General features: G+C 50.4%; 1 protein-coding gene across 6 annotated transcripts in view; it reads left to right on the top strand.

Annotated features, from left to right (window-relative positions):
• Positions 1–25,976, top strand: part of EXTL3 (exostosin like glycosyltransferase 3) — a 135,895-nt gene that overhangs the window by 89,940 nt on the left and 19,979 nt on the right. For all 6 annotated transcript variants that reach the window (XM_032684637.1, XM_032684640.1, XM_032684635.1 and 3 more), the window contains 2 exons: positions 12,224–12,348; positions 16,562–19,178. In XM_032684637.1, coding sequence (XP_032540528.1) covers positions 17,031–19,178 — 2,148 coding nt within the window. In that variant the 5' untranslated portion in view covers positions 12,224–12,348; positions 16,562–17,030. The remainder of the gene's footprint in view (positions 1–12,223; positions 12,349–16,561; positions 19,179–25,976) is intronic.

The raw sequence follows: 25,976 nt of genomic DNA, 5'->3' as shown, positions 1-25,976 counted from the left end.
GCTGAAAATATTGGGTTGCCTCTTGCTAAGGCCTTATTTGATTTGGCATGTTTTATCAAACCTCCCAAAACAGTGGCTTGTTTTAGCCTTTTGTCTCCAGATAATATGAAAGGATCAGGAGGGAATGTACTGCTGCATCCTGGGAATTAGAGGCACCATGGATCACCTGGAAGTGTCCAAGGCCAGGTTGGATGGGGCTTGGAGCAACCTGGGCTAGTGGAAGGTGTCTCTGCCCATGGCAGGGGGGTGGAACTGGATGATCTTTAAGGTCCCTTCCAACCCAGACCAATTTATGATTCTATTTGGGGCTGCTCTTTAAATGTCACAAGGAAGGGAATAGACATAAATAAGGCAGAATGGGAAAGATAAAGCAGCTCTTGTGGTGGTTGGAAATGGGAATAAAGTGCCTTTTTTGTCTGCATCAGGCAGGAGGAGGATGGCTGTTGTGAACATGTGTGGTTGCCCTCCACTGGTTGATGTTAGAATGACCTCCCTTAGATCAGAGCTGGTTTTGGGGGACCAGATCATTGTGTTTCTTCAGACTGAAGAGAGTCAGGAGCGTTTCAGATGCTGAGAATTGATCAGGGCAACTTCTCACCCTTGGTCTGCAAAACCACCCTGGGCAAGAGGCGAATTCTGAGCTGCTGAAGGAGGACGAGTTGTCCAGAGCCAAGGGATGCACCAGAGTGGGTCACTAAACACACCAGGGTTTGCAGAGGGCTACAGGAACCTGCAGCAGGGCTTGGAGAGGCTACAAAACATAAAATGTGGCTCTGAGGAATCTGTCACTGAGGCCTGATGATCCCACAGCACATCCCAAAAACAGCTGCTCACCCCTTGCCTCCTGCTCTGCTCAGCAGAGTAGGCTTGAGTTGTGCATCAGGCCGAATTATGTGACACATTTAATTACCAAATCACTTACTGGCCTTCAGCTTTATGAGAAGAGCCTAAAAGTGAGTTTATCAGCCCAGCAGAGGAGCAGAGGCTTAGAGGACTGAAGGGAGCTGCATCCAGCACTGGTGATTTCCACTCGGGTGGTTGTGCCGTGTCCTTGAAGGTTTTGCTGATACTAAGCCAGGTAATCCTGGTCAGCAAAAACACTGACTTGTGCTTTGGGGTTGTTTTTTTTTTATTTTCCATTTGGATCAGGACCAGCAAAGTCAGGGAGAAAGCTGTGGCAGCTGCACTGAAGGTGAAACCTTTGCTCTGCGTTTGGAACTGTTTCAAAATGCGAATCCTAGGAACTATGGATTTTTGTCTTCTATGGATTTTGGCAAGGCAGCAGCTGGAGCAGCTGAAAGGGAAATGAACCTGAGAGGAGCTTTTGACTTTGGTGAAACTCAATAGTTACACTTTCCAGTAACAGCAGAAGGCATTTCTAAAAAAAAAAAAAAAAAAAGAAAAAAAACCAGACCTGGTGACACCTGGAATTCAGGCAGCACCTGATCCATACTTTTTTCTCCCACTACAACAACCAGACAGGATCCAGTGTGGGATGTGCACACAAAAGGATTTGGGGGAATGATTGTGTAGTGGCTGAGCGGGGCAGTCCTTAAAAGGATGTCCCTTAAAATGTCTTTTAGTGTCAGCCCAGCCCATTTAATCTCCCAGTGTTGCTCTTTTTAATGTTTTATCACCTCCTACAAGGATAAAGTCCTACAATGCCACTAAAACACCTTGAATTTTAGTGTGAAAGTGGTACATGTGTCTTAATTGTACGGATTTATTCCTCTGTCCAGGGGGAAATGTTGGAGAGAAGGAAGCCCAGTGTGCTGGGAGTTGCCAGGTCATCCCGTCAATGAAAAGCTTACAAAGAGTTGCTTTTATTATCCATTGCAGCTTTAGCCAGTCAGATACCTCCAGGAAAGGCTTTCACCTTCTCTTTGGCATTTCTTTGCATTGTAGAATAAGTGAGGTTGGAAGGGATCTCTGGAGGTCTCTCATCCAGTGTCCTGCCTGGAGTAAAGGCAAAGGAAGATGAGGTGGCTCAAGGCTTTGAGCTTTGACTTGTTGCTGGGGTGGAGGGTCCACCAGCTCCATGGGCTCCTGTTCCAGTCACTTGTTTCCTACTGTGGATATCCACGTAGGAGACCACATCAGGAACCTTGCTGATGTCAGGGTAACCAAGCAGGTCACTTGGGTTCAGAAGACAATCGACGAGGGACAATTTGCCCAAGGTTCATCTGTGCTGCTCCCAGTCACCTTCCTGGGTAAGAAGGATTCACTCCATCCACGGCTGCCCACAGACTTCTGCTGGCAGCAAGGTGTTGCTTTCCTCTTTATGCCCACCTCTGAGGTACAAATTTTCTCCAGAGCTGGTTTATGTTGTCGGAGTTAACGCTTGGACTGCAGGTAACCTTGGCTTCCTCTTGACTTGGCTGCTCCAGGGCTTTCACTGCCTTTGCTAATAAAGCCTTTACAGTTGCTCAGAGACGCTTCAGGTTGTTAATGTTTAAATAAAGGGATTAATTCCGGGCCTCCCGCTGCTCAACTCGCACGTCTGGATTTTGAGGGAGCGCGTTTTCCCGGCGAGGTGCAAACAGGCTCCGGAAAACGGTTCCCTTTGATCAACTCAGTGGGCTGGAACATCTCAGGAGGAGCTGTTGGACTCCTCAGCATCGATTTCCACTTGCCAGGCAATGGGAACAATTACCTTGGCTCCTTGAGGAACGAGCAGAGAGGGATCTCAGGGCAGGAATGGGGGCAGGGGCGTCAGGAGCGCCTGCCCTTCATACTTGCTCCTGCTGTTGGTTTTCCTGGTGACTGAGTCGCTATTTTAACATTGTTTTCCTCACCTATAAATTACCTGTGCCTTCCTTTTGGGTTGCTGAACACTGCTTGGCTGTCATGTAGAAAACTGTCAAGGTGGGGTGCCGAGCCCATAACAAACCATTTTATTTTTAGTGCCTTTTGAAATCTTGGACATTTTGTTCTCCCTTTTATCCGTCTCTTTAATCACACGAAATGGAAATAAATTCAATCACAGCTGGTGCTGGAGAAGAATCATTAGGCCCATCCAGCTGGCTGTCTCGGGGCCAGTGTGGGATTGTTCCCTGCACTGCACTTCCAAAGTATTTTATCACCCCTAGTCTTGTGTGTGTGGTGTGATGAGAGCCTTCTGCTCCTGTCAGCTCTCCTCATCGATCCCAACGGGAAGGGCTATTTTTAGGTGGCTGGAAGTAAATGGGCATCAGGCACCGCGGGAAGGGAGCGGGGTTATTTTTGGAAAGCCATCAGCAGCCCTTCTGACAGGTCCTGCTGCAAGTTTTGTCCTCGGTTGGGCTGACTCAGGTTGTGGTATCAGTTCCCAGGGTTGTGAACCTGCTTTCCCGGGTGTGACTTGCGATCCAAGTCGGGAATTAGCAGCTGCTGGAGATTGATGGCATCAGTTTCTGGGATTTAATTGCCCCCCTAGGCTGGGTTGGATGGGACCCTGAGCAACGTGATCTGTTGAGTGGCACCCCTTGCCCACGGCAGGGGGTTGGAACAGGGTGATCTTTAAGGTCCCTTCCAACCCAAACCGGTCTGTGATTGTGTGATTCCAAACCAGCCTGGCTCAGAGGGATGCAGGGTGGTGGTTGAGCTGGAGATTTTGGGGCAGAAGGTGAGGTTGGCTGAGGGGCAACATGTGAAATACGCCCCGAGTGGAGACAAACCCATGGACACAAACACATGGCTCAGGGTGAACATGCAGAAAACTTGGCATCTGTGACCACACAGCAGGTTGGGTGTGCTCCTGGGAGTTTCCTTGGGATCGTTCTGTTCCTGTGGATTGCAGAAGGATGATATTTCTTGCTTTTACTTAGTCTTTCTCGTAAAGAATTCTGTCATTTGGGGGCGTGTTTCAGTGGTGGGACTGGCAGTGCCGGGGTGACGGTTGGACTCCATGATCTTAGAGGGCTTTTCCAACCTGAATGGTGCTGGGATTCCGTGATTCCCTAAGCATTTTGGGACAGCTGTGCCACGGTTTGTGTGTGGAGCTGATGCTGCCTGGAACCATTAGGCCCTCCTGTTCCTTGGCTGTGAGTTGGAGCGGTGACCAAGCCTCAAAAAGCCCGAGCAGAAAACACTGGGAGTGTGATTTAGCTGCACATTATCTTCCCTCTCTCTCAGCAAAGTCTAATTTCAAAGGTCACAACATGCTCTCACCTGGGTGCTCCCAGCCTTTTATAGAGCAGTTAAAGGCCATTTCCTAAAATTAGCTTATGCTGGGGAAAGCTGATACTGGCTCCTTGTTAGGACTCTTTCCAAAGCTCTCGATGGTCATTTACTTGATGGGCTCCTGTTGAAACTCACGGATACAAGGTAGGAAATGGAAGAAAACCAGCACCTGATGCTGCTTCCTAGCTGAGAAGTAAAGTCAGGTGGGGTTTTTTGACAGAATTCCTCTTCTAGGTTGGTTTTGGAGGTGGGTTTTTTTGGTTTTTAAGAATCTCTACTGAAGCTTCCCAGTGGGCTGCCTTTAGAGTCAGACTTACTTGTATTTTCCTCAAACTTCCCGGTGATCCAAACATGCTGGGGAGCTCTGGGGAGGGGGACACGTGGTTCTGAAGGAGGCTGGGATGGCAAAGCACAGTCAGATCTGCTAAGCAACAGCATTGACACGTTTAAATAACTCTGCTGTTGACTAATGTAGAGTGACATATTGAGAGCAATTAAAAAAAAAAAAAAAAGAAACTAGGCACAAATTTGGGAAATGAGTGGAATGGAAAGGGAACAAAGATGTTGGAGAGGAGGTTGGATAAAAGGGAGGGAGGGCTGCTCCACAAAGGAAGAGCCAGGATGTCCATCAGGAAGGGGGAGACAATAGCAGGAGTGCAGATTTGTGCTGAAATTATCCCTTGGCAGTGGGATCCTGGTATTTCTGCTTCCCTGCCAGCACTGCTGGTTGCCAGGATTGGGAAGATTTATAGTGCCTGGTGCAGAGAGGAGCCTGCACCAGGGGGGGAGTGTCAGGCAGCTCAGGGAAGGGAAGGTGGCTCTTGGAATGTTGTTTCTCTGGGTCTCTGTGGCGAGTTGGGTGTGAATCCTGTTGTACCCACCACTGTAAAGGTGTGGAATTAGGAGGGTTTGGATTTGTAGCTGGGAAAAAAAATCACTTAGAAACATAAAACCATTAAATGGTTTGGGTGGGAATGGATCTTAAAGCTCATCCTGTTCCACCCCCTGCCATGGGCAGGGACACCTTCCACTAGCCCTGGTTGCTCCATCCAACCTGGCCTTGGACACTTCCAGGGATGGGGCATCCACAACTTCTCTGGGCAACTTGCAGAGCTCACCTGTGGAATTTGCTGCTGCAGGAAGCTGTGAAACCAAGTGCTGGATGTGGCTTTCCTTCTGTTATTCCCCCCTCCCCCTTTTTTTTTATTAACAATTCAGACTTTGTACAGTTGAGAATGTCTGTGATTGATTGCTTAAAAAAAACCAGTATTTTGGTGGACAGCTTCTGTTCTTCAAGGGCTCATCCAGCTCCTGTTCACCAGTGATTCAGGGGAAATTGTTCCCAATAAGCTGCTCCGTGCCTGTGATTTATGATTATTTTGCACCAAAGCAGCTGGAAAGGAGCACTCAGGAGCGAGGGTCTGGGGGTGAACGGATCATTGGGTTGATCTGATATAGCCATCCTGGTGCTTTCTTATTATTTTTATTGGATTCTATGCAGTGGTCAAATTGAGTTGTGAATTTTGTGCCTGTCTTAATTGACTCGGTTCCGGGCCGGTGCCTTCGTGTCTCTGCGTGGAGCTGGTGGCTGTGTCACTGAGCCCTTTGGAGCCCTGTGCTCCCCAGCACAGCTTTTCCAGCCTCTGGGAATGTGCCCCCCCTCTTTTCCCGGCTGGGCATCAGGTGTTTGCTCTGGCGATAGTTGGCTCACACACTCGCCAGCCTCTGAAAGGGAGAGAGCTGTGCTGCCCCTCGGGCTGTTTTTGTGGGATCAGAGCCACTTATGAGGTGGCACAGCAGGAGATGCTGGGCCTTGCTCTTCTGTCCGTGGTGGCCGATGTGAGTGGCCAGAAGAGGCGTTTGTGGCTTCCTCATCCATTAGGAACTCTCAGCATCTACTGTCTCCATGTGATCCCTGCAGCTGGCATGGGCTGGAACCAGTCTGATCTTCGGGATGATGGCTGGGAGACGGATTGGAAACAGTTGCTCCATCTGCAGGAGCCTTGTGCTGGCAGAGTGTCCCACTGCCTGTCTTTGAGCCTCTCTGAGGACACTTGGCCCCTCTTCCCCACAAAAATAGCTGCTGTGTGTGGGAGATTCCTGCCTAGAGTGTTTTTAGCTCCAGCCTTCCCAAACGTGTCCCTTCTGCTAACATTTGGATTCCCTCCACCTCCTCTTGTGAGCAGGCAGGTGGGACTGAGTGCTGAGGATTACTGGACAATCTCTGGAGTGCAGAGTGTATCCACGATATCCACAGCACCTGGTTTCTCTGGGAATTTTCCCTCCTGGCCGTGAAAGTGCATTAGTGATGTGAGCTGTTGAAAGCTACAACCAGCTCTGTCCTGCACATCCTGCTGCCAGTCCAGGGAAGCTGTTAATCCATTAACTTTGCAGAAACCTGCCTGCTTTAGCTGCTCAGGAATAGCACCAGTGTGGCCACTCGTGGCTGAAGCATTTGGACTTCAGATGGTTGTATTGAGGCAGATTGTCTCAAAGCCCCAAGGTATTGAGCTGGCTTGTGTGTTTGACACCACTCCATAAAGATTTCTTTAAAAAGACACTGTTGCTTGGCAGTAGATGCTCTTTAATGTTGTCAGAGTGTCCTAATAAAGCAGGGCTTTGGCATCTGGGCTTATCCGTTAGTCTTCCAATAACCATCGAATCCATCAGCTGTTTGCACTCAAATTAGAGGGATAGAGCTCACCAAAGCATTAACTCCCTATAAATGGTCTGAAAATAGGGAACTGAGACTCTTTATGGGGCGCTGAAGACCGAAGGCATCAAACAGTAGGAATTCAGGCTTCCTTTGTGCTGCTGTTCCCAGCAGAACTTGGGGGGGGTGCGTAGACCCAGCAGGTGACATTTTTCTGACCAATTAATCACTCCAACTGTTTCTCCAGCTAGCTCAGAGGACGCCATTAGTCTCAGGAAAGCAGCTGGGAAGCGCCTTTGGACCAGGCTTGACTTGGTTTTGGGTTTCAAAGGCAGAGGATTTAAAAAATACCAACCCAACTCGCACAAGGAGTTGTGTGTCGGTGCCTTGGCCTGGAAGGCGGCACTGGAGCTGGAAGATCTATTGGAGGGTGTCAATTTACTCAGGCTGAATCCTTCCCTGAGGATTGCTCTTGTTCTCTGGAATTAGAAGATAATGTTTTATTCCTTGATGTCTCCCTTCTGCAATTCCTTGGCATGAGCAGGGAACAAACTCTGGCAGAGACCGGAGTGGCACGAGAGCGGTCCAGGGCTCTGTTGGACCAGGAGGTGTGTGGGGAGGGTGCAGGAGACACAGTGAAACAGCAGAGCTGTGGGAGAGGGAGGATGGGAGAGACCCAAAGTGGGGAAAGTGGGATTTGGGCAGCAGAGGAGAAAGGTGGTGAGAGAGGGGCAGAGGAAACGATCTCAGCAGCTGCGTTTTGCGCGGCCACTCCTGGATCCTGCAGCTGTTCATTAGGAATTCTGTTTATGCCACAGGGAGTTTTGGAGGCTCTGAAGCTGACACAGTTTTAATAGACAAAGACATTTTGAGTGCAGCACATCTGCTCTGGGATGCTGAGGAAGAGGCTCCATGCGGCAGTGCCACTGGTCGGGGCGTTTTGTTCCTGCTTTTTTTTATTTTAAGACCTCTCTTTTATCCTGAAAAGTGATGTTTGAGGTCAAAAGAAGTGCTGTGTTTGCTCATTAAGTTTGCAGCCCCTAAATAGCCCTGCCATGCTATTCCTAATATCCCCGAGTTCCCAGCCCTGAGAGCTGGCAGAGTCACCTCTGACATGGAAGGATCCTGAAGCATTTCCCAAAAGTGGCTGTCGTGGAGGTGTCAGGCACAGGTTTGGGAATGGAGGAGAGGGCTCCCTTGGTTGATGGTGTATTATTAAAAATCTGGTGAGTAGGTCTTAAATGGATCAATTTATTTCCAGGTAGACTCAGTCTAACCCTCAGCTTAACTTTTATAACCCGTGGCTTTCCAAAGCCCATCTCATCTTGCTCGGTGATTGAATCCACCTTGTGCAGCTGGAAGGTTAATTCCTTCCTTCACCTCCAACTCTGGCCAAGTTCCTGGGATCCCTCTTTCCCTGACATCTCTCTAGGCCCTCCAATAAACAGAACAGTGTCACTTTGCCCTTCCTAACTGGTCTGGTTTTGCTACATCTGCCCTGCAGTGATTTCGGAATGTTTCCACCTCCCCATTCCTGTCAGAGAGCTCTCTGTGCCGGGCACGGGTGCTGAGTGGAATTTGCCATCTCCCATCCTGCCTTTTCCAAGGGCTAGGTGTTATTAGTCTTTCCCAGCCGTTCAGCTTGAGAGGAGCTTTGTTTTTTATGTCTCTCTCTCTCTGCTATCCTGCAAGCAAAGCATTGGGCACCGGTGACAAGACAGCGCTCAGCGTGTGTCAAATTATCCGGCGTTCCAAACCCGGGCGGCAGCGCCGCTTTGTAGGAATTTAATTACCATGGATTCTGCTGGTGCTTATCTGCTATCATACACTCCTCTGCTGCTTAATGACTTCATTAAACACTCCCACAAACCTCAGGCACTGGGGTTTGTCCTCTCTGTGTGTTTTGAGGTGGTGTATTTGTCCATGTCCACACTGGCACGTCCTGACCTGGGCACTGTGAGGGTCCTGCAGGACCTTTGTTGGCTTTTCATAGAATCCCAGAATGGTTTGGATTGGAAAGGACCTTAAAGACCATCTTGTTCCACCCCCCTGCCACGGGCAGGGACAACTCCCACTATCCCAGGTTGCTCCAAGCCCCGTCCAGTCCGGCCTTGGACACTTCCAGGGATCCAGGGGCAGCCACAGCTTCTCTGGGCAACCTGTGCCAGGGCCTCCCCACCCTCACAGGGAAGAATCTCTTCCAAACATCCATTTTTGTTATCCAGTAATATTTTATTTCATTATTTCCTAGCAGTGCCTGAGCTGGCAGAGCTCTTACCTGACAGGTCTGTACCTGTGGTGCCTCTTGGTTTCAGGTGGGGGCTTTCTCTGACACGGGGCCTTGACCAGCAGCAGTTTTACAGCACAGATGCTTCATGTTGTGCCAGTTCTGGGTGTCTGTGGGTGCCTGGAACAGGAGGGAGATCTTAGATACACAGAGATTCTCCAAGGGCTGGAGCTCTGGACCCAGGCTGGGAGAGCTGAGGGGGTTCACCTGGAGAAAAGAAGGCTCCAGGGAGACCTTGGAGCTCCTTCCAGAGCCTAAAGGGGCTCCAGGAGAGCTGGAGAGGGACTTGGGACAAGGGCTGGAGGGACAGGACACAGGGAATGGCTTCCCACTGCCAGAGGGCAGGGAGAGATGGGAGATTGGGAAGGAATTGTTGGCTGTGAGGGTGGGGACGCCCTGGCACAGGTTGCCCAGAAAAGCTGTGGCTGCCCCTGGATCCCTGGAAGTGTCCAGGGCCACGTTGGACGGGGCTTGGAGCAACCTGGGCTAGTGGAAGGTGTCCCTACCCGTGGCAGGGGATGGAATGAGATGACTTTAAGGTTCCTTCCAATCCAAACCATTCTGTGATCTGAATTTCCAGCTTGCTTGGCAATGGACTGTGTGGGATAAGAACCTCCCTGCTGTATAAATACGGGTGATTACAGCACATCAGGTAATTTAGTTATTTGGGGTGATCCATTGGCCTTGTCTGAGGCAGAACAGCCCCATTTACTGTGATGAAGCTTCTCCCAGAAATGCAGGTGACTGTCAGGTGTTAATGAGGCCACGGGCGGCTGCCCATCCCACACTTCCCAGAGGGGAGGGAAAAGCTGATGTTGGACACACAGCAACATGGATACACCCGGGGGAGCAGGTGAAGGAGCTGTTACAGGGAGGGAAGGCACACTTGGAGTTGTTTAACATGGTTCATTTGGCCACGTGGCATTGATGAATGGAGTGTCACTGCACCTCGCTCAGATGTAGCAACTGGGGCTTCCCTGTTTCTTTAGGCTTTCCTTGGATATAAACTTCCCATCAGGACTCACTGCTGACCTGCCTCCTTGGCCTCTGAGGTCCATGAGAAACCATCCATGTGATTTCGTGCTTGTTAGAGGCCCCCTGATGGAGATGTTCGTTCTCCAGCACTTGTTCATTCCCTGCATGTGGGAAATGGGCGAACTTTCCATAAAACCCCTATAGATGGATTATTCTCCACAGGGACCCTCCTTGCTGAGTGAGATGCTGTTAAACACCCTGTGTGTTTCTGTGCTCTTCAGGCAATATTTCCTTTTTCTTATAACCTTTCCAGGTCAGCAGAAAATTTAGATTTATGCTTAATTACGACCTGCAGCTTCTGTCAGAGGGCAGGAACCCGAACCTGCCACGGGGTTATTTCCTACTGCAGAAGCGGCACTGAGGGTGTTTTAGGGACGTGAGAGAGGTTTGTGGTTTTGCCTTGGGGAAAATAACCTGGAAACCACAAAGAATTCCAAGGACTTGAGCTGTCTCATGGAGTCAGCGTTTGGGGAATCAGCCCTGTCTGGAGTTGACCTCTCCAGGTTTCTCTGGTGTGACGTGGAGCACCCAGCTCTTCGCTGTGGTTTTACCACAAGACTGCTCTTGTTCATTAATTAGTTCAAGGTAAAAGCCTCCCACACCCAATCTTATTCCTTTTAGAAGTGTCTAAAAGCCTGCGCCGCTGCACGATGGAGAATCCTCGGTTTGCTTCCCGCATCCCAAAATACCTGAACTGGGAATGTGGTGAGCGCTCCCAACGCCAGCCACCGTGTGGTTGTATGGGTTTCCCAGCCTGCGTGTAAAAGCTCTGCCCTGTGGTCCTTTGCTCCGAGATTTGGAGAGGAGAGGGGTGAACTTCGAATCCGGGATTCTCTGCCGCCCAATCCCGCGGGACACAGATGGATTTGCTCGTAAGCTGGATGTTCCTTTGAGCGGAGAAGTGCTCGCGTGCAGCCTGGGGGGAAAAAAATAAAACACTGTGACTGGTTTATTACCAGAAAACAACACTAAATAATAAATTTAAGAACTAAAAGCTCTGTATGTAAAGTAGATTTCAGGATGCATTATGCAAACAGCGGAAAGGCACTGGAGGAGGGAACAGGCTGGGAAAAGGCAGGCTGGGAAGACGGATGATCTTGCGGATGGGACGATTGGATGTGGAGCGAATCCCAATCCAGGGTGACCTTGGGCAGGTTGTTTCTCCATTACCTGCTCTCTGAAAGGTTTCCCTGTGGTGTTCAGGATTCCATGAGAATAAAGGAATGTTTATGGAGCACTCGACTGAGCTCAGCAGGACAGGGCAAAGCATCAGGTACCTGGGAGCACCTGGGGGGGAGGTTTCTGCACCTTCTCACCACAGTGCTGAGCATCTCCTGGAGCAGGATCCTGTCCCTGTGCCCCAGGTGGGAACACAAAGCTGGGAGCCAGTTCTTCACTTGTCTGCCTTGAAGCAGTTTGAGTTCACCTTTGCTGTGGAAAGAGGGAGAGGGAGGCCTGGAGAGTCCGTGATTTCCTCTGGTTGGTGGAGAGAGGCTGTGCCAGAGCAACCACAGGAAGGGGCTCTTGGATGTTTGTCCAGGACCCCTTTATCCCACACGTGCCCACGGGGATGGGCAGCACAGCTGGAAGCAGGTTTGGCTTCATGTGGAGCTGCAAACACAGTGAATGTTCCTTGGTTTCGATAAAAGCTCCCTAAAGCCGGGGATGCAGTTTATCCCCGGAATTTACAGATTACAGGACCTTATACCAGTGTGTTGATCTCAACCTGGGAGAATTTCTTTGGGCCCCTGAGCTCTGGAGAAGGTACAAATCCCTTGTGATGATCCCGAGGCTGCTGCATGCGGAGCGTTTCGGAGCGAATTTTCCATCTGCTCCTTTCAAAGAGCTGCTCTCAAATGTACCTTAAAGCACACACCTAATAGATTTATTCTCCTTGTTCAACTGCTCCTGTTCCCAAAGCAGTTGGAGATTTGGGGTGTAATCCTTTCCTTTGAGAGCTTTAGGAATCAGAAAGTTATCGTTGCTGAAGGGCTGTTTGCTGCTCGTTTCTTTTCCATTTACACCTGTTCTGAAAAGGGGGGGGAATATCCTGTATTTTTATTTTCTCTCTTTGATTTCATTTCTAGTGCTGGTGAGAGAGACTTGGCAGTAGAAACTGTCTATCCAAGCCTGCAGAGATAAAGCACAGGAGCCACTGACACACTCCCTGACGTCCTTCTCCGTTTGTCAGGAGGGAGCCGGCGGGACACAGGTGGGTTCATTCTCCACGGAAGAGGCCGTCAAAGCAGGACTTTTGGAGGGTGACACAGCAGCAGTAGCACTGCAGAGCCATCATTTCATAAGGAAAGGGAGTAAGGATGGGTATGGATGTGTGCAGACAAGAGCTTGGGAGCTCTAATTTAGCAGATGCAGGATCCCTGTGGATTTTCCTCCCCACAGTGCAGTCTGTGCTCCGTGTTGTGCCTGGTGGTTATGGATTGCTCTGCTAAGCCCTTAAAGATCACAAGTTTGAATTTTCCAGGCTCTGCTCACAAATGTGCTGAGGAAGGAACAGCATTTCCCTAATTTTATCGGGAGATGGATAAATGGAGGTGCAAGCAGGGAGGAATAGTTGTTGCTCGGGTGTTTGCAGGAGGACTTGGAACATTTTCAGAGAAATGACTCCACAAGCACCCACAGATCAGACCAGCCTGGCACATTCTAGAAATGCAAAATGAGGGACAACCTCGGGTATTCCCATAACTTCACCTGCTGTGGAGCTGGGGAAAGCTGGGAATGCAGCCTGAGCTTTGACAACGTGCTGGAACAGCAGTTCAGTTTCACAGCCCCGTTCCCTGGGAGAAGGAACTGCGGAGAGCAAACCTGTTGTGCCTCAGAAGTCACTCGGGTTGACATTTGGGAAGAGTCTCTGGTAATTATTGATCTCCTGATTTTCTAAGAGCTCTTCTTGCCTTTTTTTTTGGTGTGTGTAATTAGCTCCATCAGGCAGTGAAATCGTGCTATAACATCAACAAGAGTTTTCAGTGTTGGGCTGGATTAAAGAACTAAATGGTACTTGGCAAAACCCAGCAACCAACCTGTTTCTCCTCCTCCCAGATTTCTTTTTGGGAATGACAGAAATCAGCAGCCTTTTTTCCTGGTGCTGCTTGTTGCTGTTAAACACAACACCGAAGCCTCTCTTGGTAAAACCATGAACTGTGTTTTTTTTACTTCGCCTTTTTTTCTTTTGAAGTCCTAATGACAACGTGTTTCAAGCTCAGGCTCTGTTGAGTTGATGAGAAATAAAGTCTTAATAATGAAGAAGAGTCCAAGAGTCTGTCTAAAGCGCTCATTTTATCACCAGCACATATTTCATAGTGACAGTCAATACTTTTAACCGATCCCAAGCCACACGTGGTGCATTTTAAATCCCTACTCAGCCTCTTCTGGTCTTTCCCATGTGGTGTTTTCCAAGAGCACAAGGATGTTTTTAATTCACAACCTGCATTTTTAGGCCAGGAGGATAAAGTTTGTTCTGTGTCGAGGAAGGGAAGGATCAGGGGAGCCACTGGAAGGGTTGGGTGGCAGAGCAGCTGCTGAGGGTCCTGTGTGGGGTGATAGATTTAGCTTTCCAAGGACCCCAGTTGCCATTTTAGGGAGTCCAGTTTACCATTTCATTACTGTTTATGGCTTATAAATGGCCAAAGTGGCCACAAAGGAATAAAATTTAGATACAGTCTCACCTTTTGGGGCTTCCTTTACTGCCTGTGGAACTGCAGCTCTCTCTGACCAGCCCACAGCAACATCTCCATGTGTCATTCTTTTTTTGGCCACATTTATGATTCCCTTATTTCTATGTCGTCTCAACACCCTGCAGGGTTTGGCCCCACTTATCCCATGGCACCCCCAAACAAAAAATAACCATCAGGGCTTGTTTTCCCCACGTGTGCCTTGAAGTTAAGCTGATTTTTAGATCAAATGAGTGTGTACTCTGGCATTTCCCTCAGGAAAAGCACTAATAGGGCAGCTCATCTCCTGGCCAGCTGTTTGCAGAAAACTGGTGGCAATTCCAGGATCTTTGCAGCCCCCGGGAGAGCAGGTGGAAATAGCAGAGAATGCCCAACTGGCACACACAGACACACAGCACGAGCTCCACTTGCTGCAGAGAGCTTAAAAAGGGGGGGGGAAGAAAGGGAAATAGACTTTAAAAGCCTTTTTTAATTAGTATTATTATTATTTTTGCCTTCAGTTGCCTGGGTTGTGCAGTGGCTCCTGCTCAAACCCTGCTGCCGTGGACCAGCGGTCCCGGAGGGATGAGGCCAGAGCCTCCTCCAAGCCCTGCCAAGATCCAAGAAAGCTGATTTAGCCTTTTGCTGACTTTTTAGCCTCTTTATCCTCCCAGCTTTCCAAGATTTACACCAGTGCTGTTTGCTAATGCCACGATTTTCAAATCTGCCTCAGTTTGAAGCGTCCATTCTGCTGTGCTGCTCAATTTTGGGTCACGTTGGTGGGGGGTGGAAATCCCATTTAATCACGGGGCGTTAAATTACTGCCAACAAATGGCCATGTAGCAATAGCCCTCAGAATTGTGCTTTATTACTCCACATATTCTCCCTTCCACAATGATTTTTCCTGGTTAAAATCAAATTTTCCATGTATTTTCCCCGACACTCGAGCACCGCGCTGAAAATTCCTCCTGACTTCTCCCTGCTCCTTTAAAGTGAACTTTTTTTTTTCTTTGGCCCGTTTCCAGATCTTTCAGCTGAGATTTGCTTCCTTTCTGCTAATTCTTGATGAGGAGCTGAGAGGGGCATTAAATAGATTTAGTGAGAAATGACCGTCACCGGCATGGATGACTTTCCTCTAATTAAAAATTGAAGTAGAAATGAAAAAGCTCCTCTTGAGGCCGTACAGGAGCCCAGCACTGAATCCGTCAGTGACGTGGCAAGTCCAGTGTGTGGAAGAATATCCCAGAAACTTCAGTGCCTTGGAGGATGCCAGTAAAAGGGAAGGGAGAGTTTCTAGTGGCAGCAGATTGATGTGGCCTAGATTTGAATCTGTTGGCCCAGAGCTAGAACTCGGAGCTGGATTCCAGAGAATCAATGGTTTGGGTGGGAAGGGACCTTAAAGGTTATCCTATTCCACCCCCTGCCATGGGCAGGGACACCTTCCACTATCCCAGGTTGCTCCAAACCCTGTCCAGCCTGGTCTTGGACATTTCCAGGGATCCAGGGGCAGCCACGGCTTCTCTGGGCAACCTGCGCCTCCCTACCCTCACAGCCAAACAATTCCTTCCCAGTATCCCATCTAACCCTGCCCTCTGGCAGTGGGAAGCCATTCCTCTGTGTCCTGTTCCTCCAGGTCCTTGTTCAAGGTCCCTCTCCAGCTCTCTTGGAGCCCCTTTAGGCTCTGGAAGGAGCTCCAAGGTCTCCCTGGAGCCTTCTCTTTTCCAAGTGTCCTCATGGATCCAGTGTGGGAAGGGACCTTAAAGACCAGCTCATTCCAGCCCTGACACCTTCTGCCATCCCAGGTTGCTCCAAGCCCCATCCAACCTGGCCTTGGACACTTCCAGGGATCCAGAGGCAGCCACAGCTTCTCTGGGCAACCTGTACCAGGGCCTCACCACCCTCAGAGCCAACAATTCCTTCCTAACATCTTATCTAAACCTAATCTCCTTCAGTTTAAGGCCGTTCCCACCACATGCCCTTGTGAAAACTCCCTCTCCAGGGACCTGTGCCATGTCCTTGATTTTTTATGCCTGTGCTATGTAGGCACTCGGTGCCAGAGCAGAGTTTTCCAAGCTGATACCACCTGGGTGACAGGATACCCAGCAGATGCTGAATTCAGCACCTTTGCTTCGATGTGCAGTGTGGACTCTTCCAGTGTTGCCCAGGAACCCCCTCATCCGCAGCCAGTGGAGTTAATCACAACCAACAACCGGAGCGTTCCCTTTAAACTTCCTCTTGCAATGAATCAAAATTTTCCAGCAGGAAATGAAAGCAAAACACTTCATCTAAAAATTCCTCATCAGCTCTAGTCACTGGAGCAGAACAATGGTGATTACACTCAGCTGTGCAGTACAAATTCCCGGCGCTGCCGCGTCCCGGGATCCCAGCAGGGCGGGCAGGGACGGCAGGTGTGTGTTAATGTCTCCCTTTCCTACGTGAGGAGACGGGGCCTTGCAGGTGTTGAGCAGCTTCTGTGGAGCAACACAGCAGGACAGGGGCAGAAACAGGGATCCAGGTCCAGGGCTGGGGTGGTTGTGGGCTGGCAGCGAAGGATGCGACCCTAATGAAGGGCAGAATGCCTGGAGAAAGCCACATCTGATGGATCCCATCACCTCCTCAGGTGTTCGGGTATTAACCCCAGAGGTGTTGGCCACATACAAAGGTTGTTCTTTTGAGACAGAGCAGTTGCTTTTAAATGTGATGATGTTTTGGGTCATTTTGTTTGCATTGCCTGACCAGGTGATTGTTCTCCTGCAGGAATGGCAGAGCATCATCCCCGCAGCAGCGATGACAGAGACTGATGTTCCTACGAGTCCCTCCTGGCTCCTTCTCTGCAATGGGTGGTGCATATTCATGGGACGGTAATGCAGGATGTCGGGAACAGCGGTAGAGTTTGGCTCCGTCCCACTGTGTTTTTCTTCTGCCGACCGGGACTTTGGATCACCATGACAACGCCGTGACGCTCCTGGCAAAGGTTGCCCGCTGAAAGAGTGGGCTGGGGGTGGGTGAGAAGCTCAATGACCGACTCCAGCGGGATCAAAAGTCGCACTTGCAGCAAAACAACCGTGGAAGAGCCGTTGGCACGGCAAGAAGATGAAATTCCCCTTCCACTGGCTTCTCACTGAGCAGGCACAATAACATTTTTATCCAGGAGACTCGCTATACAAACTCTTTTGGTTATGGCTACTGATCCGACGTGATTGGGCGCGCGGCGACTCTGGAACTCATGACTGGATATACGATGTTGCGGAATGGGGGAGTGGGGAACGGAGGCCAGCCCTGGGTGTTGAGGTGGTCCAGTCGGATCCGGCTCACCTGGCTCAGCTTCACCCTCTTCATCATCCTCGTCTTCTTCCCCCTCATCGCTCACTACTACCTGACCACCATCGACGACGCGGACGACGCCGGCAAGCGCATCTTTGGGCCCCGGACCGGCAACGAGCTGTGCGAGGTGAAGCACGTGCAGGACCTGTGCCGCATCCGCGAGTCGGTCAGCGAGGAGCTGCTCCAGCTGGAGGCCAAGCGGCAGGAGCTCAACAGCGAGATCGCCAAGCTCAACCTCAAGATCGAGGCCTGCAAGAAGAGCATTGAAAATGCCAAGCAGGACCTGCTGCAGCTGAAGAACGTCATCAGCCAGACTGAGCACTCCTACAAGGAGCTGATGGCGCAGAACCAGCCCAAGCTCTCCCTGCCCATCCGGCTGCTGCCCGACAAGGATGATGTGACCTTCCCCCTGCCAAAATCCAACAGGAACTGCAGGCTGCACAACTGCTTTGACTACTCACGCTGCCCCTTGACATCTGGCTTCCCAGTCTATGTCTACAACAGTGACGATTACCCCTTTGGTAGCTCCTTGGACCCTTTAATTAAACAAGCCTTTGAGGCGACCGTCAGAACTAATGTTTATGTTACTGAAAATGCAAATATTGCTTGTGTGTACATAGTTTTAGCGGGGGAGATGCAAGAGCCCGTAATGCCAAAACCTACTGAACTAGAGCAACAGTTGCACTCTTTGCCATATTGGAGGACTGATGGACACAACCATCTCATCATCAACTTGTCGAGGAAATCGGAGACTCAGAACTTCCTCTACAACATCAGCACGGGGCGCGCCATGGTCGCCCAGTCCACCTTCTACGATGCACAGTATCGCCCGGGCTTCGACATCGTGGTGTCACCCCTGGTCCACGCCATGTCCGAACCCAACTTCCTGGAAATCCCGCCCCAGGTGCCGGTCAAGCGTAAATACCTGTTCAGTTTCCAGGGGGAGAAGATCGAGTCTCTGAGGTCAAGCCTGCAGGAGGTTCGCTCTTTCGAGGAGGAGATCGAAGGCAACGCCCCGGCTGACTACGACGACCGGATCATCACCACCCTGAAGGCCGTCCAGGACAGCAAGCTGGACTTCGTTCTGGTGGAGTTCACGTGTAAGAACCAGCCCAAGGCGAGTCTGCCCACTGAGTGGGCTCTGTGTGGAGAAAGGGACGACAGACTAGAGCTACTGAAGCTTTCTACTTTTGCACTGATCATCACCCCCGGGGACACCCGTTTGGTGATCTCCGCCGGGTGCACCATGAGACTGTTTGAGGCTCTGGAAGTTGGAGCCATCCCGGTGGTTCTCGGAGAGCAGGTCCAGCTTCCCTACAACGACGTGATCCGGTGGAACGAGGCAGCCTTAATCATACCAAAGCCACGTATCACAGAAGTGCACTTCCTTCTGAGAAGCATTTCTGACAACGATCTCCTTGCCATGAGGAGGCAGGGCCGCTTCCTGTGGGAGACCTACTTCTCCACCTCGGACAACGTCTTCAGCACGGTCTTAGCCGTCATAAGGACTCGAATCCAAATCCCGGCCGCTCCCATCCGAGAAGAACCCGCCGTGGAGATCCCCCACCGCTCTGGCAAAGCTGCTGGTACAGACCCCAACATGGCCGACAACGGTGACCTGGACTTGGGGCCTGTGGAGACAGAACCCCCCTATGCATCCCCCAAATATCTCCGCAACTTCACCCTCACCGCCACGGACATCTACAGGAATTGGAACTCTGCTCCGGGGCCTTTCCACCTCTTCCCCTACACTCCCTTTGACCCTGTTTTACCCTCAGAAGCAAAGTTTCTGGGGTCCGGGACTGGGTTTCGGCCGATCGGTGGAGGAGCGGGTGGCTCTGGGAAGGAGTTCCAGGCTGCTCTGGGTGGCAACGTGCCCCGGGAGCAGTTCACGGTGGTGATGTTGACTTACGAGCGGGAGGAGGTGCTGATGAACTCCCTGGAAAGGCTCAATGGTCTCCCCTACTTAAATAAGGTGGTGGTGGTGTGGAACTCTCCCAAGCTTCCCTCCGAGGATCTCCTGTGGCCGGACATCGGCGTCCCAATCATGGTAAGGCAGATGGAGCTGTGCTGGTCTTGTTCCCTGGTGGGGTTTGTGTGTTGAAGTGGCTCTTCTGTAGTGTATCAGCTCAGCTTCGGTCCTGTGGGATGGTTGGAGGTGTCTGAACCTCATCTGGGTGCTGGAGAAAAATGAGAAGTTCTGGATGTTTGGCCCTCGTGGAATGGGAATTGCTTGAGTGGAGCCCAGTGTGAATCTCAAGGCTAAAAGCCAGGGATTCCTGCTCATTGGAAATCTTTCCTCAGGCTCCTGAAGTTCCTCGCTGTGAGGACAGTTGACACTTTATAAATACCTAAGTAGTAACTGTTTCTGCACTTCACCAGATGAATTTTTTATCAAAACAAAAGAGGGACCCACTGAATCCGTGTCGACTGCGACGACCTCAGAACTCATCTCTCACTTTATATTACAAGGGATGGCAGGGAAGGAATTACAAGGCAAGGCCAGCGTGGCTGCCAGAGCTTCTATGCTCCAAAGGTTGTATCTGAGTTTTCCATAGGTTTGGGTTGGTTATTTTTTTCCCCAGCCAAGCTGAAGAAGCGACACCTTCAAAACCCAACGTTCATTTTCACACCCAGCTACTCACTTGCACATTGGTTTGTAAGGGGTTAATTCTCCTTAAGTTATTATTTATGTATTAATTTTAGGACTTCTCTGTCATCCCTGCATAACTTCCTGCCTGGCCATTGTTAACAATCAATATTAAATATAAATCTCCACTAAAGCACAGACACAGAGCCACTGACACTGTGTGGGTTGAATCCGGCCGTGTTTAGAGGACAAATGGAAGGATAATGCCTCACAAATTAGGGAAAGGAAAAATAAAAGAGGGAGATGGTACTTAAGCAGGCAAACTGCGTGTGGTTTATGTGACAGGACACCACTGGGCTTAACAGCAACGTGAGCTTTATGCTGCGTGCGAAGAGATTCATTGATTTAATATTTCCTTTTATTATTATTGGGATGAATAAATCCTTCTGCTCGCATTTAAAAACCCTTCTAGTCTGGGGACAATGAGGAGAGAAAATTGCTTGGATAATTGGGAAATAATCTTTCACATTAGTCCCGTTGAAGGTCTGAATTCCACGGAATCTCTGCATTGTGTCCGCCGGAAAACCGCGTCCTCCTTCGGAGCGCGGATTGTTCTCCTTGGAGTCGCTGATGGGTGTTATTTGTGAAGAAAAAAGATGTTTCTGTTGATGGAGGATAATGGCTTTTTGTACCTTGCTCTCATCTGCTGTGTTGGAGCCCCACTGGCTTTTTGGGGACTTGGACATACGAGTTGTTGTTGCCTTTGAGGGGTCCGTGTGCTCTGGGGGATGTGCCGTGGGGAACGTTCGGTTCCAGGGGAGGGAATTGTCCTGTGTCCGCTTGGGGATGTTGGATGGTAACACTGTGCTCGTGGCCAAGTGCCAGGGAATGGCTGGAGCACAGAGAGCTTCTGCTGGGTCCTTTCCCAAGGTGTGATCATGTCTACTTTCTTCCCATTTTTCTAAATCCCAGTTTTTTAAAGAGCCCAAGTCAGCCGGGATCTCTCACAGGGAGAGGTTAATCCTGCACAGCCTCCAGGCATCCATCCCACTCCTGTGCTTGTTGCTGAGTCCGTCTCCAGGCTTGGTGTTTAATCCATGTTGTATTCATCTACATGGATGGTTTGGTGCAGGAATGGTGGAAAACTTACCTGGCCTTCATCGGGCAGCGACAAATCCTAAGATCTGCCGTGGAAAAGGGCACAAGAACTTGGGGACCAGAGGCTGAGACGTGGGATGTGCTGGCCAAGGGAAAAGGCAGGTGGGGACGTGGGGTTGGAAAAAAGACAAGCCAATGTCAAAAGAACCTGCAGAGCTGTGGATCTGATTTCCTTATGGGGGAAAAAAAGCGCCTTTTGATGGTGAATATCCAATTCTCTCAGATCTCAGAGCAGTGCTGAAATATGTTTCAGTAACACTGGAGTTGTCCTGTGATCAGGTCCCAAAGCACAGAGCTTTGGGGGGAAGAGAAGGGAATGGGGGCAGATTTGGGGGCCCCTCCTTGTGACTGAAGTGTGTCCAGGCACCTCTGACTCCCAGGAGCAGCACAACAGCAGCACAGGTGCCGGCATGATCCATGATCAAAGCACCTGGAGCCGGAAGGTTATTGGTGAAAATCCAACAGCACAAGGACGTGGAGCTGCTGGAGCAAGTCCAGAGGTGGCTCCGGAGATGCTCTGGGGACTGCAGCCCCTCTGCTCTGGACCCAGGCTGGGAGAGCTGGGGGGGGTTCACCGGGAGAAGAGAAGGCTTCAGGGAGACCTGAGAGCCCCTTCCAGAGCCTAAAGGGGCTCCAGGAGAGCTGGAGAAGGACTTGGGACAAGGACTGGAGGGACAGGACACAGGGAGTGGCTTCCCACTGCCAGAGGGCAGGGAGAGATGGGATATTGGGAAGGAATTGTTGGCTGTGAGGGTGGGGAGGCCCTGGCATGGGTTGCCCAGAGAAGCTGTGGCTGCCCCTGGATCTCTGGAAGTGTCCAAAGCCAGGCTGGACTTGGAACCACCTGAGATAATGGAAGGTGTCCCTGCCTCTGGCAGGGAGTGGGATGAAATGAGCTTTAAGGTCCCTTCCAACCCAAACCATTCCATGATTCCATGTAAATCCCAGCCTGATGAGACAGAAAAAGTGTGCAGCACATCCAGGGCTGAAAGAACCTTTGAAAGCAGAATAGAGTCCTGAGTCCCACCCAGGGCTGCTGGTGACAAGAGCTCCAGATTTCCTTGGTGGGACATTGTACTACATTCCACCTGTGTGGCTCTGGGCTGGCAGAATCCCTCAAGGGAGAGTTGAGCTTCTTCCTGGAGCCTCACTGCATGGATTGGCCTTATTTATTGATCAGTTCCTTGGAACTTTGGTTGCTTGGCGCTGGTTTGGTCCTCCAGAGCAGGTTACATGGTTCCTTTTCCCTGGTGGGCTGGGAATTAATCAAGAGCAGAGCTCAAAGCTGCATTTGAGTCTTTCATGGATAATGAGACAAACAGGGCTGCAGAATATATCTGATCTTTGGAAATACTTTTACTTAAATACAGATTTCCTGTGATGGCATAATTTACTATAAAATCAGCGAGATTCCTAAGCTGCACAGGGGTCTGATCAAACATTCTGGCCCTGTACCCAGCCTGAGGTGACTCTGTGCAAATATAACCTGATGTGAAGTCGATGTAACCACTCAGGGCTGCCCCTGGAACAGCTGTAGGTCTGTTACCCTCACTTTTAAAGTGCCTTCGTGCCAAAGCTGAGCTGTAAAAACCGTTCCCGTCTCACTTGAAACAGCGTTGCGGCAAAAGGCAAAGGTTGGGAATGAGAAACATTGTTTGTGTAACAAACACCCCCCTGTCCATCACAGTGCTGTAGATGCTGCAGTGGTGCTTCCTCACCCCTCACCAGTGACTGCTGCTGCTTTTCCATGTTTGTGGGGAAGAAAAGGGGGAAGGAGTTTGGATGAAACGCTGCTCTGAACAGCTGGGAAGGCTGCGGCAGGGTCGGAGTGAGTTTGGCTGTTTCTCCTTGCACATGCATTAATCTTGGAAAGGTTTCTGGCAGCAGAGTAAAGCAGGAGTTATTAAGGAGAAGGTCTGGCTCAATTTTGGGGTGGAGGCTTCCAGCCTGCCCTTCCAGCCTTGCTGTGCTCAGGATTTCTAACCAGCAGTGACAGGAGGAACCTCACCCGTTCCTCTGCAATTCCTCCACAGCGTTTTCATCCACATGAGTAAAAGCAAAGGGAAACAAATGAAAGAGAAACACTGAGGTAGCCACGGGTCCAGTACCCAAAGGTGGAATTCAGATGCACCCAGGAAGATTCAGATCCTGCTGTGCTTTGCCTGTTTCTCTCTGCTTTTAATCCTAAGAGCCTAAAAAAATGAGTTGAGCTTGAACAGCCAGAGTTACCTGAAGGAAGTTTGTTTTAATATATTTAAATGAGTCCAGTGGAGGCCACTAAGTTGATCACAGGGCTGGAACATCTCTGAGAGAGCTGGGGGTGTTCAACTCCTTTCAGTGCCTAGAGGGGCTCCAGGAGAGCTGGAGAGGGACTTGGGACAAAGGATGGAGGGACAGGACAAAGGGAATGGCTTCCCACTGCCAGAGGGCAGGGTTAGGTGGGATATTGAGAGGGAATTCTTGACTGGGAGGGTGGGGAGGGTCTGGTCTGGAATTCCCAGAGAAGCTGTGGCTGCCCCATTCCTGGAAGTGTCCAAGACCAAGTTGGATTGGTGTTGGAGCAACCTGGGCTAGTGGAAGGCGTCCCTGCCCATGGCAGGGCTGTGGAATGAGATGACCTTTAAGGTCCCTTCCAACCCAAACCATTCTGTGATTTGGGGCTAAACCTTATTTATCCCAAACCAGTATTTTCACAACCTCTGCTCACGTTCTAAGAAGTGACAGCCTGAACTTCCAGCTCCTCTCTCTCTCTCTCAGGTGAGTGCAGGTCCCTCTCTCGTGCCTGGAGTTTACTTTCTCCTTCCTCAGGGTGAGGTGGAATGTGTTTGCTGGAGCCATTCCTGAGGTGGTGTGTGTGTGCTGCAGCATTCCTGAGGATTTTGGCTGGGTTCAGTGCCAGCAGCAGCTCCTGTGGCTGTGGCAATGACTAATCCTTCCCTCCAGCTTTGTCCCAGAATAAGGGGCTGGCTTTGATCTCTGCAGCCAGTCCAGTGGTGTGATGTCCTTTCCTGCCGACCTGGTGGCCGGCTCAGGGAGCTCATTCAGTTCAGCTGCTTGTTTAAAGAGGAATAATCTTTGGAAAATGTCTAATCCAGAAGCGTTGCTGGGTCTGCTGAGCTGTTTGGATGCCATGAGATCCCTTGAAATGCCATTATTCATTGGAAGCAGTCTGAGGAGGGAATGCTGTCCTGACTTTCTCTGCTGTTGGGGCAGTGGCTGAGCTGGCTCTGAAGGGCAGCTGCCTGAGATTTTCACATCCTGCCCAGCACAAATACTCCAGGGTGCTTTGGTATCTCCATTTTCAGGAGCACAACAGGATCCCCAGGTGGTGGTTCTGGATAAGAGAAGGGCAGAACCTGGTCAGGCTGTGACCTAGAGCTTCTCTGCTTGTCCTTCGACAAGGAGCTGGATCTCCAAGCTTGGTTTTCTGATAAGAGCAGCAGCAGTCACAAGGAGCTCGAGATAAACTGGAGTGGTGGGTGTGATCCAGGGTGAGATCCTCACCCTGGCCATGAGTTAAAAAAGGGAATAAAACCCTCTGTGCTGACCACAGCACCATTCCAATGTATCCTTTTCCCTCCTGGCAGCTTTGCATAAACATCAGCTCAGGTTCTGGCTCAGCCAGGTAATTCAACATCTCCCAAACCCTCCCTTGGTGACTTGTGCTTTTCTGGACCAGCTCACCTGCAGAAGCTCTTTGGTGAGTCCCAGCTTTACACTGGGAATTCCCACTTCTCCCTGTGGGGAATTCACAGCCCTTGTGTACCAAATCAGGGGGAACCCAACTGAACTTTCAGGTCCCGGGTTGCACGTGGGAGTGGGGAAGCTCCAGCTTTGCTTCCAGAAGGAGCAGTTCAGCAAATCAGCCGAGGAGATCCCCTCGTTCCTTAGCACTGAGTCACTTCACACAAGAGATCTGTGGGTTGAGCTGGTCCCACCCTCTGCACCGGCGTTCCCAGGAGCGCATCCCAGGTTTAGGAGTTCCATTTCTCCATGGGAGCAGTTTTACAAGGCAGGAGGTGTCACACAGAAGTGCCCGGTGCTGCTGTCGGGTTCGCAGCACCACCTGCTGCCGGCGGAGCTGGAGCTGCCTGTGAGTTCCCACATCCCTGCCAGTTTTGCCATCTCGAGATGTATTTTTCCTGCTGTGCAGCAGGAGAGGAAGGAACAAATCCTCTGCTTAGTTTACCTGAAATCCTAAAATCTAGATGCTTGTCACTGCAGGGCCTAAGCAGAGGTGCAGCCGTGCGTGAACGTGGGATGATAATGTAACAAGCAGTGCCGGCTCCTCAGGGATTTGCACTGGGAATATTAACTCCAGCACCCTCACAATCCTCCCTGCTATTGCCTAAATCCAGCCCTTAATTCTCTCCTGTGCCATATGCTGCTTTGTAATGGCTTTTCCACAGACAAAACGTTGCTGCAGCCTCAGCTCTCGGAATTCCCTCAGCTCAGGATGCGGCAAATGGGGTCGGGGACCAGAAGGAAGGAGTATTTGGGACACAGGGAAGGAAAACGAGGCAGGGAAGCATCCTGGCACACTGCTGTGGACATCACTGGGTGGGGTTTGTCACACATGAGAGCTTGGAGGTGCCACAGGGGCCAGTCCCCCATGTTGAAGCACAAAAAACTCCCCCATCACCACAAAATCTGTCAGGGCATCTCAAACACTCTCAAGCAGCTCTGGCACAACTGCTGGGGGACAAAAATCACATGACCCCGAGTCAGAGCAGCAACAAAACACCACATTGTTTGTCCAGGGCTGGCTTCTTTCTACTTTTAGGGTCTGTATCCTGGCCTGTTTAAATAACAACAGAGTTGTAATGTCCCCAAATTATTCCACAAGCATTAGGGGAGCTGAGAGTGTGGATGCATTTCCTCTCTTTTTTTCCTTTGGTTTTCACCTTCCTTTCGTTCTCTGTGACTTTGTTGTTGCAGCTCTTCCTTGGTTCTTATGGAATCACGTGCTGACATCCCTTGCACTGCAAGCTACACCCTTCTCCTGATAAAATCTCAGAGCCTGGGTATCCGTGTTTCCTTTCTTCCCATGCTTTTATATGTCCTGGTGGGGTGGTTTTGCTGTGTAAAACCACTTGGTTG

The sequence above is a fragment of the Chiroxiphia lanceolata genome, chromosome 3, assembly GCF_009829145.1.
Source record: "Chiroxiphia lanceolata isolate bChiLan1 chromosome 3, bChiLan1.pri, whole genome shotgun sequence".
Classification (NCBI taxonomy): domain Eukaryota; kingdom Metazoa; phylum Chordata; class Aves; order Passeriformes; family Pipridae; genus Chiroxiphia; species Chiroxiphia lanceolata.
Note: the sequence above shows the minus strand (reverse complement) of the source record. Positions and strands in the feature narration are given on the sequence as shown.